This window comes from Saccoglossus kowalevskii, chromosome 4 (genome assembly GCF_978046115.1).
Source record: "Saccoglossus kowalevskii chromosome 4, keSacKowa6.1, whole genome shotgun sequence".
NCBI classification, from domain to species: Eukaryota; Metazoa; Hemichordata; class Enteropneusta; family Harrimaniidae; genus Saccoglossus; species Saccoglossus kowalevskii.
Window position 1 is genome coordinate 44,735,227 of NC_140644.1, and position 19,544 is coordinate 44,754,770.

At 35.6% G+C, this 19,544-nt stretch overlaps 1 protein-coding gene across 1 annotated transcript in view; it reads right to left on the reverse strand.

Moving 5' to 3' along the window:
• LOC102804587 (uncharacterized) overlaps positions 1 to 19,544 on the reverse strand; it is a 45,209-nt gene that overhangs the window by 14,435 nt on the left and 11,230 nt on the right. The window contains exons 2-3 of the mRNA XM_006815225.3: positions 15,092 to 15,240; positions 4,835 to 4,924 (exon numbers count right to left, since the gene is read on the reverse strand). Coding sequence (XP_006815288.2) covers positions 4,835 to 4,924; positions 15,092 to 15,240 — 239 coding nt within the window. The remainder of the gene's footprint in view (positions 1 to 4,834; positions 4,925 to 15,091; positions 15,241 to 19,544) is intronic.

The window sequence follows — 19,544 nt, forward strand, 5'->3', positions numbered from 1 at the left end:
GCCTTATGCGTTTGAACCACAGTATTCTGAGAGTGGAAGCCCAATTGCATTAAAGTACCGTACTTCCCCGATCGTAAGCCCCTAAAGATATTTTTTAAAGTATGCGTATTCTTTTAAATATTTGTAAAAGGCGTGTTTCATTTCATAATAATCGTGATTGGCATGGTAGTTTGGTTCGTGCTTTTAGTTTTTATGAGAAAACTCGCATTAATTTCAGAGTGCATGGTGAACGTACACAACGTGGTTCGCATCCTTTCTATTCTGTCATTCACTTAGGATGAACCCCGATGTTGCAATACTGGAGTAATCCATATTTCTTTGAGTAGTCGCTTTCGAAAAGCCAAAAATGTGATCGTTAAGTCGTGTACCTGGTTATTGGGCATGGTTTACTTTGAGACTATCATGAAAGGCCTAGGGTTTGAATGATGTGACATGATGTTGGCGACCGTGAAATGTGTTTAAATTCTTCCTCCACACTCAGTTTACCCACGGTTACTACAGTAAAATTCCTAATTGAGGCAGCGGCTTTAATTAAAATTCATTTTTTCAATGGACATATTCAGATGCGTGAAGTCTTGCTGCAGCTTTAATTAGAGCATTCACTTCGGTAACAGTGGGAATTTTTTCAAAAAACAAGGCCAGAAGGGATAATGATATGCTAATGAGATGCACGACACTTGATTGCAACTTTGTTGCAATTCTAAATGCACTTTAGGATTTTTACACACAGACAAACTTGTACACAAACGAAATTTCACACTGTATAACATACTGCACAATAAATAATATCTACAAATAGATTTGTATGCATTTGCAGATTACGGTACTGTATACTACAATCTCTTGAATAGACTAATTTGTTAGCACCGGTATAGGTCACAAGTGAGAGACAGCTGTCTGACACAGTTGATTGCGGCATGTTCGACTTCCGGCAGAGTGACTGTATATTCCATGTTTACTAGTAACTTAGACATCGGAGAAATTAAAATAAAAAAAGTCAATAAAAAAAAAAATGTTCGCATGATAACAAAAAAAATACTCAGTATATTATTTAATGTAATATATATTTATTTTCTTATTTTTTTTGATAACGAAAAGTATATTCTAAAAGAAGTCAAAATAAAAACGAATGCATTCTTAGTAGCAAATGATCACGGTAACGTCATGCTGCGTTTCACACAAGTGAATAACTTACTTGTTTTCAAAGTGTTACAATTGCTGATTATTACTCAGTAGTGATTACAATAACGTACAAAAAATAAATTTGTTGAATTGTTGTGAAAATTCAACTTGGTTTCACCGCAAGCGAATGATTTTGGTCACATATAAACGCTCGATCCGATACGGTATCCGCCATGTTCGTTCAAACATATTTAGTGACTTGAAACTGTTTTGTTGACCCGATAGGTCAAGTCACTAATTAACCAATCGAAACGCTGGATAGTGCCAACGTGATTAAATTACCATAGCTCATTTAAATATGTTAATGTAGTTCAGCAACCTCATGGTAAACGCAACATGGAAGAGATTTACCGTTGTTGTAGTGCGATCGTTTGGCTTTGATTTTGACGGGAAAACGGCATGATTTTTTTTTAAATCAAGAAATTAGTTGTTTTCGAAAGATAAGCTGAGCATTGAAGAAGAATTTAACACTTTTTAGACTCTAATCTAAGCGTCAGGAATCATTGAAATGTTCGAAAAATTATGCCTTAATTTAAAATTAAATGGTATATCTTTTTCTGAAATATGTGGTGGCTGTTTGGTTTGTGAAAGTTTGGGGTGCGGCATATATTGCAGACTTTTTCCTGGGATCAAAACTTGTCAATTTCAACATGAAACAATGTCTCAGGTTAGGGGTGCGGCTTCTATTAAAGCTGCGGCCTCAAATATGATTTTTACGGTATTAGCCGTCGTTTATATTTTGGAAATTGCGAATCGCCAGTTTTTAGGAGAAAAAATCATCGTTTTTTCGTTGCAATCAGTGCTACAGATCGCATTTTAACATTGCAGTAATTCACTTCCGCATTGCGTTAAAAAATCGTCGTCAATAAGCAGAAAATTTCATCATTACGACACATCATTTTGATTGGTTAATGAAAGACATGACCTGTTAGGTCAAAGGAAGTTTTTCCCAGGTCAAATCGTGCTGAAAAACCTCATGGTGGAAAATTGTTTTGCGTCGAGAGTTTGCGTACGATCGAAAACATACCAAAACGAAGATAATGATAAATGCTTTTGTCTCGCAGACCCTACCCATTATTTCACTGTAAATTCAGACGGTATGTAATTCGTATTGTAATAAAATGTGTGTGTTTTAATGAACATGTTTGTTTCTTCATTGTAAGTGTCGTGGAAATCAATGACGCATTTTTTTCAAAAATAAGTATTATTTTCCCGAGCCCGGCGTGGTGAACGAATAATTTTTTTGGATAATTGTTCGTTGTTAGCAAGATGGTTACAGTGTTTAACTCCAAAACAAAATCATCTTTTCTGAGTTGGTCCTCGAGTATAAGCTCATCCCGTACTTTTCCCTTACATGTTCATGCCTCCGACTTATGATCAGGGAAGTACGGTATACTGTGAAGATTCAGATCAGTCCAGTGTGAGTGATGAGAGTATATCGTCGACGATGCCCCTTGTTCGGATGATAGTTTTATTTCAAATTACACGGAAGTCTGTGAACAATTTGCTTGGTGTTCCTGTGACAATTGTCCCATGATTTGCCAGTGCAGCCCTGTGAATACATGGACGAAAATGTTTCCACCACCACCTACGAACTCAAGATTGCATACTCCAGCATCCATACTTTGAATAATTTGCACGCCGCACAGTGCATTACTGGAAACAGCATTTATTAGACAGTTAGACAAAAAACAAAACAAAATGCCTGTCTCGATCAATCGCACATCCATAATGTTTGTATGATGATACGCTTGTAAATAACATTAACGTAAAAGTCGAAACAACCTAGACTAGAAGTCAATTCAACAGTCCAGCCAACTATGGCTCCCTAAGTTGCTTATATTTAATCAGATACTATTTCGTCATCATGCTTTGTTACCTTACCTGTTTATACTGCATGAGGGCGTTTTTTTATGGCAAGATGGCGCAAACGGAAGTCGCAGGTTTATGGTTTCTCATATTTAAATCATCATAACTCTGAAGATAATCATTTTTTTTTCAAATTTATAATCAATATACATAACTTGATAAATACAAACACCAAAATAGGCTCTATTTAGTTCTCCTTTAACTAATAATGCGAATTAGGCAATTAATATCTACAATTATTTACCCTAAAACTAATCGGGTCTCTGCATAGTCCTAGGGGATCTATGTAGCAAGTCTCATTGAAATATGATGATCAGTACTTGAGTTATCAGGCGAAAAACTCAAAATTAACTAATTATGCTAATAAGGTGATTAATATGCACAAATATTTACCCCAAAACTAATCAGGTCTCTGCACAGTTCTTAAGTAACTATGTACCAAGTTTCATTGAAATGTGATGATTACTAATTGAAATATCAAAAGCTGAAAATTAATTAATTATGCAAATCAGGTAATTAATACGTACTGATATTACCCTAAAACCTATCAGGTCTGTGCAGTGTCATATGACATCTATGTACCAAGTTTCATTGAAATGTGATGATTACTACTTGAAATATCAAAAGCTGAATATTAATTGATTATCCAAATTAGGTGATTAATATGTACTGATATTACACTGTAATCTATCAGGTCTGTGCAGTGTCCTATGACATCTACATGTATGTACCAAGTTTTATTGAAATGTGATGATTACTACTCGAGATATCAGTGGAAAAGCCAAAAATTGATTAAACATTATGCAAATTAGGTAATTAATATTGCTCATATTTTTACCTAAAACTGATCAAATCTGCGTATTGGCCCAGAGCATATATGCACCAAGTTTCATCAAAAATTAATGTGTGGTTCTTGAGATATCAGTGGAACAGACAGACAGACACACACACACACACAGACACACAGACATACACACTAACTACTAAGACTCCCTTTTTGTGCTTCGCACACGGGATTCAAAAACAATTTTCTTGGTACATTCTTGCATATTAAATGAGGGGTTCAGACACATTCCAAGCGGAACACTTTTCTTGGACTAATAACAAAGCTGGTCAATCCTTTCCCAGCAATAACCAGAAAACAAGTTGCACACAAAGTATCAGTAATCAGTATAACATTTGATTCCAACACCGTAACAAAGCTGGCCTCCATCTCACATTACTATTTCAATATACTATTGAAGGACAAGCAAGCCTGCTCTTTAAATTCATGTACAACATATCTGTAAATTTTAAAAAACAATTTGACATGATTGACAACAATCATAGAATGGACACTGTGGTCATATAAATAAATTTTGACCTTAGTTATTGGGAGCATTTCAACTTCATTTATTTGGAACAGTTCTGTGAGTAAGCATGGAAAATAAACACATTGAGAGGTGTAGTAACTCCACTATGGCCTTATATGTGTACCACGTGTAGAGGTTGACACGTTTTTGGTTTGCACTCTACAAACTTTGGTTTGATCCCCCTAAAAATGGCCACTAGTTGGCCATTTCAAATTTAATTTGCATCAAGATCCCAATATGTATAATGGACATACCAAATTTGAATAAAACATGTCCATGCTCTACTGAAATCCATTTTTGAAATGACAGAAATGTTTTGACGAATATTTAACCCTAAAATGGCTGCCACTCGACCATCCTGAACTGAATCATGAAACAAATGAATATTCTTATGTAATACATGTATATGTGTGATGTGAAGTCTCCCTTACCTGGATTCACCTCAGGTGGTTTAGTTGGTGAAACTACAATAGGTTTACTACTAGAAACTGGACTGGAGAATGGACTGAAATTCCGACTTACTGCATAAGAAAAAAGAAATTTATTATCAGATATTATACATCTGTCACCGTAATTTTGAGGTATTGCACTGGGTATTTTCATCCTACCATATTAGGAAATGTGAATTCCAAATATGAACAATTACGCATGTGAGTGTCCTATAAATTAAAAAAACAAGACATGACATGACATGTCATAGCCCCGGCTCAGTAAAAAATTAAAAACTTATATTGAACTGGGTTTGTGTCAGAGTGAATTAATTCATTATGAGCTGTATTTACATTCCGTTATTAAATGTTCAGAATTGATGTGTTACAATTTTAGGGGGTGGGGTAAAAATTTATTCATTTGGCTTTTCTGAGACAATTTATAGCTTGTTAAACATATAATGCGATGTGCAATTGTAAACAATTATTACCTGTCCCTGTACCAACTTTGAACAAAACTGGATGACACATATCTGAGAAAAAGCTGTTAACAGCTAGAAAAAGCTTGTTTTTTTTAGATTTTTGAGGGAAAAAATGGCCTCCAAGTCGTAAAACTTTATCCAATTAAACAGGTCATGAATGACACTGAAAGTTGCAACATATAATTTGTCCAGTTTTTGGCATGGATGTAAATTGGCAAACATGATTTCTATGGCATTCTCAGCAAGAACACCAGAGAGCAACAAACAAGTACAACAGGTAAAATGACATGCAAGTATGCAAATCAGATCTGCAAATATGTTGAAGAGTCAGTGTTGTGTCTGTTTGGATAAACTTCCTTGTACAACTGTATTCCTAATACAAGAACACTGTCAATCACAGAACTGTTCCAGCGAAAAACTTCTGATATTTTAGTCAGTAACAGGGTAAAGATACTGTTTGTCATACAAGTACTAGCACCAGATGAGGAACTGAGAAACTGCAATGATCCTTGGTGTACATTACCTGTGTCAACAACTTTACTTCCCATGTAGTTCATGTACAGATCTACATGTAGTTTGTGGCCCTTAATAAGGACAAGAGTACTTCTCATATGACAATGATACAAAAAAAGTGCAAGAATCCAGAAAAATATTATCAAGTTTTTATTATCATACATTAATATTAACAAATCGTGTGAAATTGAACTTTTATGTACAGAGAAACACATATTTATGCTTTGGTTGACAGCACTTCTCAAAAAAAAAAAAAGACGACCTGCAAAACTTTATACAATTGTCAGACATGCAGCAAATAGTATGCTTTTGTAATATATGCAGTTTCAGTGGCTTTGCTTTCCGAGAAAAAAATTCTGGCCTTGCACCTGAAAAAAACAAAAAAACATTTAGTCAAAAGTAAGCAGAGGTTGTAGCATATATGCTCCCATTAGCTGTTAAATTTAATTAAAAAAGATATTTATGCATCATCTTTTCAGTACGAAAACATATTACTTAAAGTGCCTGTGCAATGCCCACCCTCACGTTTCCCATTTTAGATCTGTGTCCCACTGAAAAGGGTAGTTATTGATTTTTTTGCTGAAAATGATTACTCGTATCCAAGTAAATTTGGGATATTTGTCGTGTTGTAGCCACGCCTACCTATCGTGAAACGGTCGACTGTTTCCGGATTTCCGACTCTCGCCGAAAGTGCGCCACCAAATGACAAAATGTGAGAGGAAGCCATACCCCTGAGCCGTAATAACACTGGTCGTTCAGTATACTTTTAAACGATATACATTTTTCGGTCGGCGTTTTTTTCTTTTTTTTTGTCTATTTTATTTATTTTTTTTGAGAGAGAGTTTTTAGATGTTGTGTTGTGGGCAGTTGCAGTGAAACGTATAGCCATAGTGTATGTATTCACACGTTTCTAATCGATCCTAAAAAAGGTAGCAATAATTTTGACAGTGACACGAAAACGAAGCGTCAGACAAACAGGAAATTACACAGCCCTTACACAATGCTAATTGTTTTCATTTTCTAAGGCTAAAAGTTTCTCAATTGTTTGGTGATTGGTGTTGAATGTCAAATTCACACCTCTGTTCTTTTTTACCTTTATGCTTGCAGATTGATCTGCGTAATAATTTATGAAATAAGAAACCGGGCTTGGTCAATGTGTTTCCAGCAAATAAAGTTTTAATACGATGTTATAATTATGACAATCACGCCATGGATCACGCTAACTCGAATCCACTCTGAATTTATCTGTATGTGTGTCGATCTCGATTATTTTTGTTACCCACCTTTTGTTACCTTTTAACGCACTTGCCCTCGCCGTGACCTGACGCGTTCACCCATTTCAACAAAATGTCAATTTATTTCCACGCGGCTGTCATTTATTTAGTAACTGTGATTTGTCGTTTTTTTAATTATATTATAGTGATCACTTTAGTCTAATGTTTAGAATGTCAAAATATGTTCTCTTTTATTTTAATTTTGAAAGTTTTACTCAGACGATCGATGAAATAAAACAGTGTAGTGACGTGCCTAGTAACCTGCTAAATAACGAGATAATTCCGATGTCAAATTCTATTTTGTCCAGCGACAGTGTACAAACGTGCGCCGGTGTCGGTGGCGATCACGGTGACCAGCTACACCGGAACGGACACATTTCGCATCTAACTCAACCCCATGCAACAAAAATTAATACTATGTGTTCATTATGGTCCATTCTTCCTCGACGAACAAGTACATAAGTGACAATATAGTCAAAGACGAGAAAACTGCACAAGAAATTTGCCTTATTTACACGTATTGGCAATGCAAGCTGCCATGCGACTTCCCCTTCTGACGTCACAAGGGGAATTTCTGTATGCAAATGAGAAGCTAATGAGGAGCCTCGTTTTAAAATACACAAAAATAAAGTTGCCGTAGACTGAGTTTAAAACACATTTTATCACTTAAAAAAAAAAAATTCATGCTTAGAAACATAAAAATTAATAATATTTAAGTATCAATTGATAATTTTAGGCGTGAAAATAGCAGCCATTTCACAGGCACTTTAATATATTTATACCAGCCAGAAAGAAATTGCATTAGGAATATAAATGGACAACAATTGATGCATGTCTAGCAATATACTGTTTGAAAAGCCGCAAGATGAAATGAAATAGCAAACCAATCACTACTCGAATCGAACTGGCTGGGGAACTGCACAATACATACAAAAATGTATGCAAATGATATATGAGCAGCTCCACCAAATATAAAAATATTCTTTCCATAGTTATGACACAGACTCTAATGTGAATGTGATTTTCCACTCCTTAGCAATACTACTGTGTATTGTATTGTATTGTACTGTACTGTATCATACAAGTTTATTGTGATTCTAAATGTGTTTGTAATATTATTTAGCTTTATTTATCATTCTGTTTAGTTGGTTAACTTTACTGTATCTTAATGTAGTTTATTTTATTTTTATACGACCACAGAACAACTCACTGTAGTTTGTTTTAATGTTGAATAAATATTATAATATTATTATTATTATTAAAATCAGTCACTGTACAATGGTGACGTATTGCGAAATTATTGCAAGGACAATACTTTTCTCGATTTGCGTGCCGTCGTGCGTCGATAAAAAATGCACGGAATGGTCGGCAGTATCGATCAAGTTCATCTACTAGTGTGACCTTCGTGGCTGGCGAAAAGCAAGATGCCGTATAATCTTTTAAATAGGCGTCAAGGAGTGAAAGGCCTTAATTTGGTTCTAGAATGGGCATCATGAAATGTTGGAAAATTACACTCAATCAAAAAAACTGTTAACATGACAACAAAAAATATTCACTATATTTAATATGCATTATTTTTTTGTTAGTAGCAAATGATCACGGTACGGTAGCTTACTTGTTTTCGAAGTGTTGCAATTGTTGATTAGTGGTGACTATATTAACGTACAAAAAATAAATCGTTATGAAATGCAAGTAAAATTCAACTTAGTTTTATTGTAAGCAAATGATTTCGGTTACATGTAAACGCTCGATGGCATACGATATCTGCCATGTTATCCATGCACAAGAGGCGTGTTTATTGACCAGATAGGTCAAGTCGCTAATCAACCAATCAAAATGCTGGATGAAGCCCATGTGCTCAAATTACCATAAACATTTAAATATGTTAATGACAGTTCAGCGACCTCATGGTGAAAGCAACACGGAAGAGATTTACCAATGTTTTAGTGCGATCTTTTGGCTTAGTTTTTCATGGGGAAAAAAGGCATGATTTTTTTGTAATCGACCCGATTTAGAAAAATAAATAAACGTACGCATCTCATAGAACAATAGCTGTGGAAATCATAATGTAAATAAATGTTGCGGAAATCAAGCATGGCGATAATGATTTTGAACGAGGCAGAGTCTGGCAAGCGTCTCAGAGCAGCATTGCGCCGACACCACCACGATGTTTAAATCCCGAAGAGAGCACTGCAAACCTCTTAAATCACGAGGTAAACTTTCAATTTACACAATACATAATCAGTTCCTACAACAATAATAAAAAGGCAGTTTTTCTGGCGAAACTCTCGCCAGGTTAGCAATAGTTTCTCACGATCACTAAACCCGAGACACAAACGATAATTCAAAGTGTATAAATACCATAACAAGCACAGTTTCTTACCTTTGAAATTGACGAGACACAATTTTGTCCATATAAGCGTTGCGCAAATAAAGATACAATTCCGGGATACAATATCCTCACACAAAAATGACTGTGATTTCCACCGAGACGAGAAAAATGCGTATGCGTCATCAAAACTCGGATTAAACTCGGGTAATTTTGGGAAAAGTCGGATTTCCAGCAGTTTTGAAAACAAGCAGCCTGTTGGCCGAGATAGCTCCGCTGTTAGCAATGCACATTTCAATTAAAGAACTGAAGATATCATTAGAAAATGAACAATATGTATAGTATCAAAGCAAAGGACCTTGCTGTTTTCAACAAGAATTCAAAAATATCACTTTTCACCAAAAATAATCATCAAAATTAAGTAATTGAAGATATCACCACGAAATTAACAAGGTCTACATGTAATACCTATATATGTAATATAAAAGCAATCAGACTTGCGGTTTTTAACAAGAAGTCGAAAATCTCACTTTTTACCAAAAATGACAAAAATATTCACCAAAATTAGAGAATTAAAGATATCATTACAAAATGAACAAATCTGAGAGAGGTCCACATGTAGTACCTATGTATGTAATATAAAAGCAATTGGACTTGCGGTTTTCAACAAAAAGTTGAAAATATCACTTTTTACCAAAAATGACAAAAATATTCACCAAAATTAGAGAATTGAAGATATCATTACAAAATGAACAAATCTGAGAGAGGTCCACATGTAGTACCTATATATGTAATATCAAAGCAATTGAACTTGCGGTTTTTAACAAGAAGTCGAAAATATCAGTTTTTACTAAAAATGACAAAAATATTCACCAAAATTAGAGAACTAAAGATATCATTACAAAATGAACAAATCTGAGAGAGGTCCACATGTAGTACCTATATATAAGTAATATCAAAGCAATTGCACTTGCGGTTTTTAACAAGAAGTCGAAAATATCACTTGTTACCAAAAATGACAAAAATATTCACCAAAATTAGAGAATTAAAGATATCATTACAAAATGAACAAATCTGAGAGAGATCCACATGTAGTACCTATATATGTAATATCAAAGCAATTGCACTTGCGGTTTTTAACAAGAAGTCGAAAATATCACTTTTTACCAAAAATGACAAAAATATTCACCAAAATTAGAGAATTAAAGATATCATTACAAAATGAACAAATATGAGAGAGGTCTACCCAAGGTACATATACACCAAGTATCAAAGCATTCAGGCTTGTAGTTTTCAAGAAGAAGTCAAAAAAGTAAAACATTGAAATTGGAATCATTCCATTATCTTGCAAGATGCGGGTAAAACGCTGTTTTCAAAACGACACACGTTGGTTACCATAATTAACAGGTTATATGTTGTATATGCATTCAAAGTGTTATTTTAAATTGTTATAACCATCTTGGTCCACCTGACATACCGTAATTTACAAAACAACTCCCGAGTGTTGAGTAACCCCAGGTATTAATGAACTCGTCGTTGGCGGGAAGGCTCAAAGTAAAGTTTCTTAGCGAGACGCGCTGCAGTTTCGCGACAGTTTTGGACCAAACTAAAAGTTGTTTTTACATTACTGGTGCATTATGTATCAAATTCAGATTTTATACCGAGGTGGGAGAGTACGTCAGGAATACAGACGGAAAATTCTATTATAACGGTTTGATGGATTTTGTCAAATCAAAAGTGCCTTCCTTGATTGAATCACTTTTTCAACTGCAGTTTGAAAATGACGAGGGTATAACGACCGTTATTATGTCTAGTCCATTTTTGTAACAGGTACAACCGACTAAAATGAGCGAGGGGTTGACATTTTTCGACAGATATAAGCAACACCCAACTTGTGATTTCAAAATTACTGAAAATAATTACAATACAATTATAAATCAAAGAAAGCTTAGAAAGAACTCCCGTGTGCTGAGTTTTGAAGACACATTAAAAATTAATTCAAAATTACTTATACTTGAGATATTGATGGAATAGCTGAAAACAAATTATGCAAATAAGGTAACTAATATGAATAATATGTACCAAGTTTTATTCAAATGCGATGATCAATACTTGAGATATCAGTATTAATTAATTATGTTAATTAGGTGATTAAGAAGCATAAATATTTACCAAAAACTAATATGGTGCATAGTCTGAGGTTCATTGAAATGTGATGGGTACTCTTTAAAAGTTTCATTGAAATCCAATGAGTGTTTTTTAGACATCAGTGCAACAGCCATAGAACAGCAAAAAATTAACTAATTATGCAAATTAGGTAATTAATAGGCACAATTATTTATCCCAAAATTAATCAGGTCTCTGCATAGTCCTAGAAAAAAGGTCGCAAGTTTCATTGAAATGTGATGATTAGTACATATGTACTTGAGATATCAGGTGAAAAGCTGAAAATTAACTAATTATGCTAATAAGGTGATTAATATGCACAAATATTTTACCCAAAAACTAACAAGTCATTGTCAATGACACGTCCCCGTTCCGTTCATATTTGAGTGACATATACATTCAAAGCAGATCATGACCGAAATGCACCTGCATATGTACAACACATTGTGCTAAATCTGAACAAAATCCATCCATGCATGACTGAGATCTGGTTCTGGAATTGTGAAAATACGTGATTTTGATGCATTTTCGGCCTTAAAATGGCCATCATTCCGCTATTGTTAAGCAGATCATGAAACAAAGGCACATATCTATTTGTGACATGATGTACCATGTGTGTGTGAAGTTTGAACTTGATCAATCCAGACATGTCTTGGATACGGATCCAGAACTGAATTCTTTAACAAAATGGCCGCCAGTCAGCCATTTCGAACTTGATCCGAAAAAAAAAAAGACGTGCATCAAGGTCCTATTATGTTTAATGTATGTACCAAATTTGAACAAAATCCATCCATGCATAACTGAGATACGGGTCCGGAATGGTGAAAATGTGCGATTTCAATGCATTTTCGGCCTTAAAGCGGCCGCCATTTGGCTATCGTTAATGAGATCATGAAACAAATGCACATATATATTTGTGACATGATGTACCTTGTGTGTGTGAAGTTTGAACTTGATCAATCCAGACATGTCTCGAATACGGATCCAGAACTGAATTCTTTAAAACAAAATGGCCGCCAGTCGGCTATTTCGAACTTGATCCGAAAAAAGAAATGACGTGCATCAAGGTCCTATTATTTTTAATGTATGTACCAAATTTGAACAAAATCCGTCCATGCATAACTGAGATCCGGGTCCGGAATGGTGAAAATGTGCGATTTCATGCATTTTCGGCCTTAAAGCGGCCGCCATTTGGCTATCGTTAATGAAATCAAGAAACAAATGCACATACATATTTGTGACATGATGTACCTTGTGTGTGTGAAGTTTGAACTCGATCAATCCAAGCATGTCTCAGATACGGATCCAGAACTGAATTCTTTAAAACAAAATGGCCGCCAGTCGGCCATTTCGAACCCGATCCAAAAAAAATGACGTGCATCAAGGTCCTATTATGTTTAATGTATGTACCAAATTTGAACAAAATCCGTCCATGCATAACTGAGATCCGGGTCCGGAATGGTGAAAATGTGCGATTTTGATGCATTTTCGGCCTTAAAATGGCCGCTATTCGGCTATCGTTAATCGGATCATGAAAAAAATGCATGTGCATATGTCCCATATAATGTGTGATGTATGAGTGAAGTTTGAACTTAATCGGTCCATGCATGTTCGAGATACAGGTGATCACGGACGCACACAGGGCAAAACATAAGTCCCCGTTTTCGGACTGCGTCCGAACGGGGACTAATTAGGTCTCTGCACAGTCCTCAAGTAACTATGTACCAAGTTTCATTGAAACGTGATCATTACTACTCAAAATATCAAAAGCTGAAAATTAATTAATTATGCAAATTAGGTAATTAATATGTACTGATATTACCCTAAAAACTATTAGGTCTGTGCAGTGTCATATGACACCTATGTACCAAGTTTTATTGAAATGTTATGATTAGTACTTGAGATATCAGTGGAAAAGCCGAAAATTGATTAATCATTATGTTAGGTAATTAATAATATTAACAGATTTTTACCCAGAACTAATCAAATCTGCGCATTAGTTCAGAGCATCCATGTGCCAAGTTTCATTGAAATCCAATGAGTGGTTCTTCAAAAATCAGTGGAACAGTCATTGAACAGCTTAAAATCAGTTAATTATCATGCAAATTAGGTAATTAATATTCATAGATTTTTACCCAAAACTAATCAACTCTGCGCATTATCCCAGAGTATCTATTTACCAAGTTTTACCAAAATTTGATTAGTGGTTCTTGAGATAATGGTGGAACAAAAAAAGTGACATACATACATACATGTACATACAGACATACAGACAGGGTAACTGCAAAGACTCCCCTTTGTGCTTCGCACACGGGAGTCAAAAATAAAGAATGGATGCTGTGGACGCATGCTAGATAATACTTACAATTCACCAAGCCGACAACCCCTATGAAATGGTAATCCCAAACCACGCGCCTGTCACTCAAGTGGCGCGACAAGTCTAGATTGGGCAAAGACCAAAGTGTTTTGCAAAGTTGCAAGTCATTTTGCTAACTGACTGTCCAAATAATTCTCAGAACGGCTGTAATACCCCCAGCCCGGATAACAGATCCGGCGGGGGCTAAAAAACATGGCTGCACTCAGACAGTACACTGCAGCAATGACTTCTGCTGCGCATCAGTTAATACTCCCGCTGCACTGTCTTTGTGCATACTTTGCAGTATCCTTGTAATAGCCTCATAATATATCATATTACAGCATTATCGATACCAGTTAATATTATGACATCATCGCTGTAGATTATTTGCAATAATGTATCCCATTATGAATACAATGTTGTATTCAGAAACAAATTAAAAAGAGGATGCTTAAAAAGAAGAGAAATTATTTTTGGACTGATTCCAGCCATTAATTAAAAAATATAGGAATTAGAATTGACTATTGCATGTATCTTTTTGAACCTACATGTATGTATTGGCCATGACAATTACAAGATTTCAATGCATGTAGAAATAATAGAATAGTTGTAAGTTTTTATACATGTACAGTGTTCTTCCAAAGATCATGGCAAAAAAGAGCTATTTGCATATTAATTTTTACAGTCTGCAACTGTTTTTTAATTTCAGATAAAATTTCCCCATAAGTTTTTTTTTCAACCTTGGAATAATATTTTCATTTTATTTCTGATATTTGCCATGGTGTGAGTAGTGATTTAAGTAGGTATCCAAATAAACTGCTTTCTGACTTGGTTGACCATTAGTCAATGTTTACGGTGAAAAAAAACCCAGCTCGAACATGTATCATAAGAACAACAGCTTACGGAAATTGTAGACAATAGAAAGTATAAAAAACTGCAGAAATCAAGCATGGCAGTAACTATGCTGAGCCTTGTGGTGTTAGACAAGCGTGGTGGTGTCACTATGTGGTTGCTATGAACATGTTCTGGTTGCTGGGGACACACCCATCAGAATTATGTCTATGCATATTACAGTATTTAAATAATCAGCTTCTGATTGCAACTCAACAGATAAAAGACACGAGGTAAGTAACAACTTACATCTTGTAACTTCTTCTAACCTTGCATATAGGGATCTCCTAGCTTTTTCCATATCTGAGGTAGGGTTATCAAAATCTTGCCTTGCCCATTTATATGGACTAACTTTTCTTTGCTCTGGAGTAGGAGGCTTAGCTGGTGATGAATACAGCCTGAGAGGAAAAGCACAGTCAATCAAATTATAATGATACATAGATACATGTACAAGTGTGTTAGTATGACATCACATTGTGTTAATGCATCTGGCTTGAGCATGTACATGTATATATTATTAGTACAGTAAAAATTTGATTCATTTATGCAAATTTAAACTCAGTAATCGACAATGATATATTTTGAAATTGTTTTTACAATGTAGTTTGTTTATATTTACCTCAACATGAAAATCATATATAGCAAGAAAAATAGAAAGCAAAAAGTGTGTCAAATCTGGAAATTATGCTAATTAGATACTTAATATTCACAGACATGACCTCAAAACTAATTATGTCTGTGTATTATCATTATTCCAATGTAACTATGTACTAAATTTGATCAAAATCTGCTCAAAGGTTTTTGAGATTTTGCTTACACAGACAAACAAATACACCATTATCTAAAAATCAAAGTTAAACTGTATATAGCTCCCGTGTGATCAGAGCATGTATTATAAAGGTATAGGCTTTGCCTTATAAGTGAAAGTAATTTCATGTAGGTCAATCCATCAATAAAATTGATCAAGATGTCTGAGAATCTATGACATACTGTATATGGAAACACATGATTTTGATATGGGCATTTTGAAAAACATGCAAGGACACTATACTTGTAAACAAAGGGCACTAATGAGGCACTCTATGAATGAGGTATTTCTAGAGGTCTGGGTTTGTCTCGTCTGCAGTTGAATAATTTTTGCTTTGATTTTCTTATGGGTTTTTTCCCCAACGCGACTTAATTTCACTTGTTTTCTTTTAATTCTTGGTAATTAGTGTCATTAGCGATGGAGGAGTAAAAAACCGCAATTAACCTCAGTGCAGCAAATCAGGATATATCTTCCTGACGCAATGGGCAAATTTCGCTATTTTCACTGACAAAGCATTTCAGAGATATGGCTCCAGAAAACCAATCATTAAAACAAAATGGCCGCCAGTCAGCCATTTTGAATCAAAGCTGAAAAATAAAATGACTTGCATCATGAACCCATAATGTCTAACGTATATACCAAGTTTGAACAAAATCCATCTGTAAACAGCCGAGAAATGCTTGATTTTGATGATTTTTAGCACAAAAATGGCCGCCATTCGGCCATCTTGAATCAGATTGTGAAACAAATTGACGTGCATATGTATAATATCATGTATGATGTATGTGTGAAGTTTGATTGTGATTGGTCCAGGCATTTCTAAGATACAGATACTGCGTCTGAATGGGGACTACCCGGTAATTAAGGTAGCGAGAGGGGAAACATAATTTATAGTTTAATGGAGTTTAGGACTTTCCTCACCAGTTACTAAGCATGCAGTTATGGCAATGTATATGTTTTCAGAAAGCTGAGATATAGCAGAATACGATCATATATGTTCCGTCTTGATATTTCCTCAGGAGATTAAGTTACGATCGTTCCCGTTAACCTCCTAAACGGAGATTTTTTTTTGCGGGATTGGCCGTTTCTCGGTGTTCTTTTTTTCTATGTTTCTGATCTTTTCACTGTTGCTTTATAAGATAATGATCTTTGAGAATGCGTCTCGAAATTTTTATGTGCCCCATAGTTCTGGAGATAAAGCCTGTTGAACTTTATGGAGTAAATTTTACAAACGTCTTCCTGTTCCCAAGGCTGTAACTCAACGTCAATGGCTCACATAAACGTCCATGAGACATCATATTTTAGCCCATTTTGTGGCGAATAGATTGTGTAATTTGTACATCGTTAGCGTAGAGAAAAGTGTTGAAAGATGACATCTTCAATAGTTATGATAGTCAAAAATTAGTTTCCATAAAAACTCAATAAAATGTTTTTTTCGAATTTGGCCACAGATAAACAGCTAATTAATGACAAAATGTCGACCATTTTGATCATACTTTGTAAATATACAAGTATCTGATATGCATGGAATGTTAGATCGTGAAAAATTGGTTGGTTGTTTCCTAAAACATGACAAAACTTAGCAGTTTCGTCAAAAGTGGGTGCTAACTTGAGCAAGATGGCGTACCGCGCAATTAATTTATTCAAGTCCCTTTGTTATGTTGAACAGCGTCAACAGTACAATCGGTTCTCTAAACATAGGGCGGGCCTTCATGACAGCATATATTTACTTATGGGATATACATGCCTTCAAGTACAGATATGTTTGCATTACTCTCAGCCTGTGGAGAGTGTACCGTTATCGGATTTGTTATAATCAGTTAGCTCTAAGTCAGCACTACCGGATTCGGTCGATACCCCGCCCAGGCGATCTTATGGAGGATACGATTTTTTTTTAGAAAAATGTGGACCAAAAAATTGCCCGAGTGATGTTATGGCAGATATTACGAAGCCCATCTTGTCTGAAAAAATAACCCTGCGCTGATAAAAATGGTCTCAGAAAATGTTTAGAAAAAATAATGTTCCGCGTTGACCAAATATAATCATTCAAAGTATAAATTCAAAGTGTTTTAATACGTTGGTGAGAGGGAACATTTTACGTGAACAAGAACATGCACTAAGAAGGAAAAGCAAGTCGAAGTCGAAACGGGGTGCATCATGGACATGACATGACATAACACACGATGCGACAACTGAGTGATCAGTGACATCGTTTTGGGGTGCAATTGAACTTCAAGTACTTCTTTGCGAAACTTGCTGCGCGGCGATGCTGACATCAAGTGTGTTGACCGAAGTTTGACCCCAAATCACGCACTGAACTGGCGCGTTACCTTAGCAACCTTTTTTTTTTCGTACTCCGCGCGTCGATCTAGTAAACTTATATCCGACCGGACGGTACTGTAATTACGCAACTTGTATGCAACTCTGTACTTTGAATATATCAACGTCGTTTACTTAGTGCACTGCTATTCTAATTACGCAAATTTGTTTACAATATTGTACCAGCTCTGAATATTTCAACTTTGTAATGTATTGCTTTCATGATAACTACGCAAAATTCATTTTATCTTTTACTATTGTTAGGGCACTGACCCGGGGTATTGGGTCTGTGAATATTTCAATATTACCGACTTGATAATGCGTTGCATTCGTAATAATTACGCAAACATAAACATGGGCGCATTTAAATCATTAAAAAGGATAGCAGTCAGGTGTCTATGGAAAATCAAGAAAATATTTTAAATACTTGTGATTCATCGATGTTCCAATGGTGAATTATTTTGTTCGAAATGAAGTGAATATGTAATATAAACCATACCCGTGCGTCATATTAAATTTTACTATAATATAATAAACTCTGGGCAGCGCACTTCGATCGCATAATTCACGTACATTTCGACTGAACTCAACTAGCCACGTGTTTGAATTACGTGCGGCATTGGGTAATGACCTCCAGAATTCATGCATTGATATTTGAATTCGGACCACCCAGCTTGACCCGTCGACAGAAACCGCTGTATCCACTGTTTTTTTTATCGGTGTCACCACTCTCGTCTATCTCCGCCAATTCTGTTTTGAGTTTTCTTATTTCACCGACGGCATCTTGAAATTCTTGTTCTAATAGTCTTTTAGCAACGTCTAAAAGTTTCCGAGTGTTTTCTCTGAATGTGGTTCCAGATATAATAGAGGAGACGGTAATCCCATATAGTTACTAAATTTACGCATTGCACAACGACCCTTTCCAATGCCACGAGCCGCGATCACCAGCTTACGATTCACATCAAAAGAATGTCCACTCTTTTTTGACGCAGGAAAAATGTCAGTCACGGAGTTACATTTTTGATTCCACTCTGCGGGCTGACTATAATATTAGCCCAGGTCACTTTCATTTACCGTACTCAACCGCGTTAGCGCCCATGCCCGGGCAAGCGCCCACCCCCCACTTTTGCGCAATTTTTATATTTGGGGTCACATTCGGCAAAGCGCCCACCCCTTCAAAATGCAACTAATTTAAAACTTGGTCTTGCGTAACGAATCTTGGTAATCGTTTTTATATGATACAGCGTGGATATCGATCGCTGTAAACATGTTGTGAATGCGTAGAACACGGTAACCGTGCGTAACCTACGCTTCGACAATGACCTGTTAATACAAGTAAAATGTGGTAAATATTTCATGCCATATTCAGTTTACCGGTACCTCGCAAAAATGGCTAGTTACTAGTTTTTTGGAAAAACTATGTCGTTTATTCGCTGAAATTAATTCCAACAGATCGTACTTCGACATCGATAATTCACTTCCGCATTGCTTTACCGGAAAGTCTTCGGGAATTTCCGAAGAATTGCGTCAGTACAACACAGCATTGTGATTGGTTGATAACCAACTTGACCCATT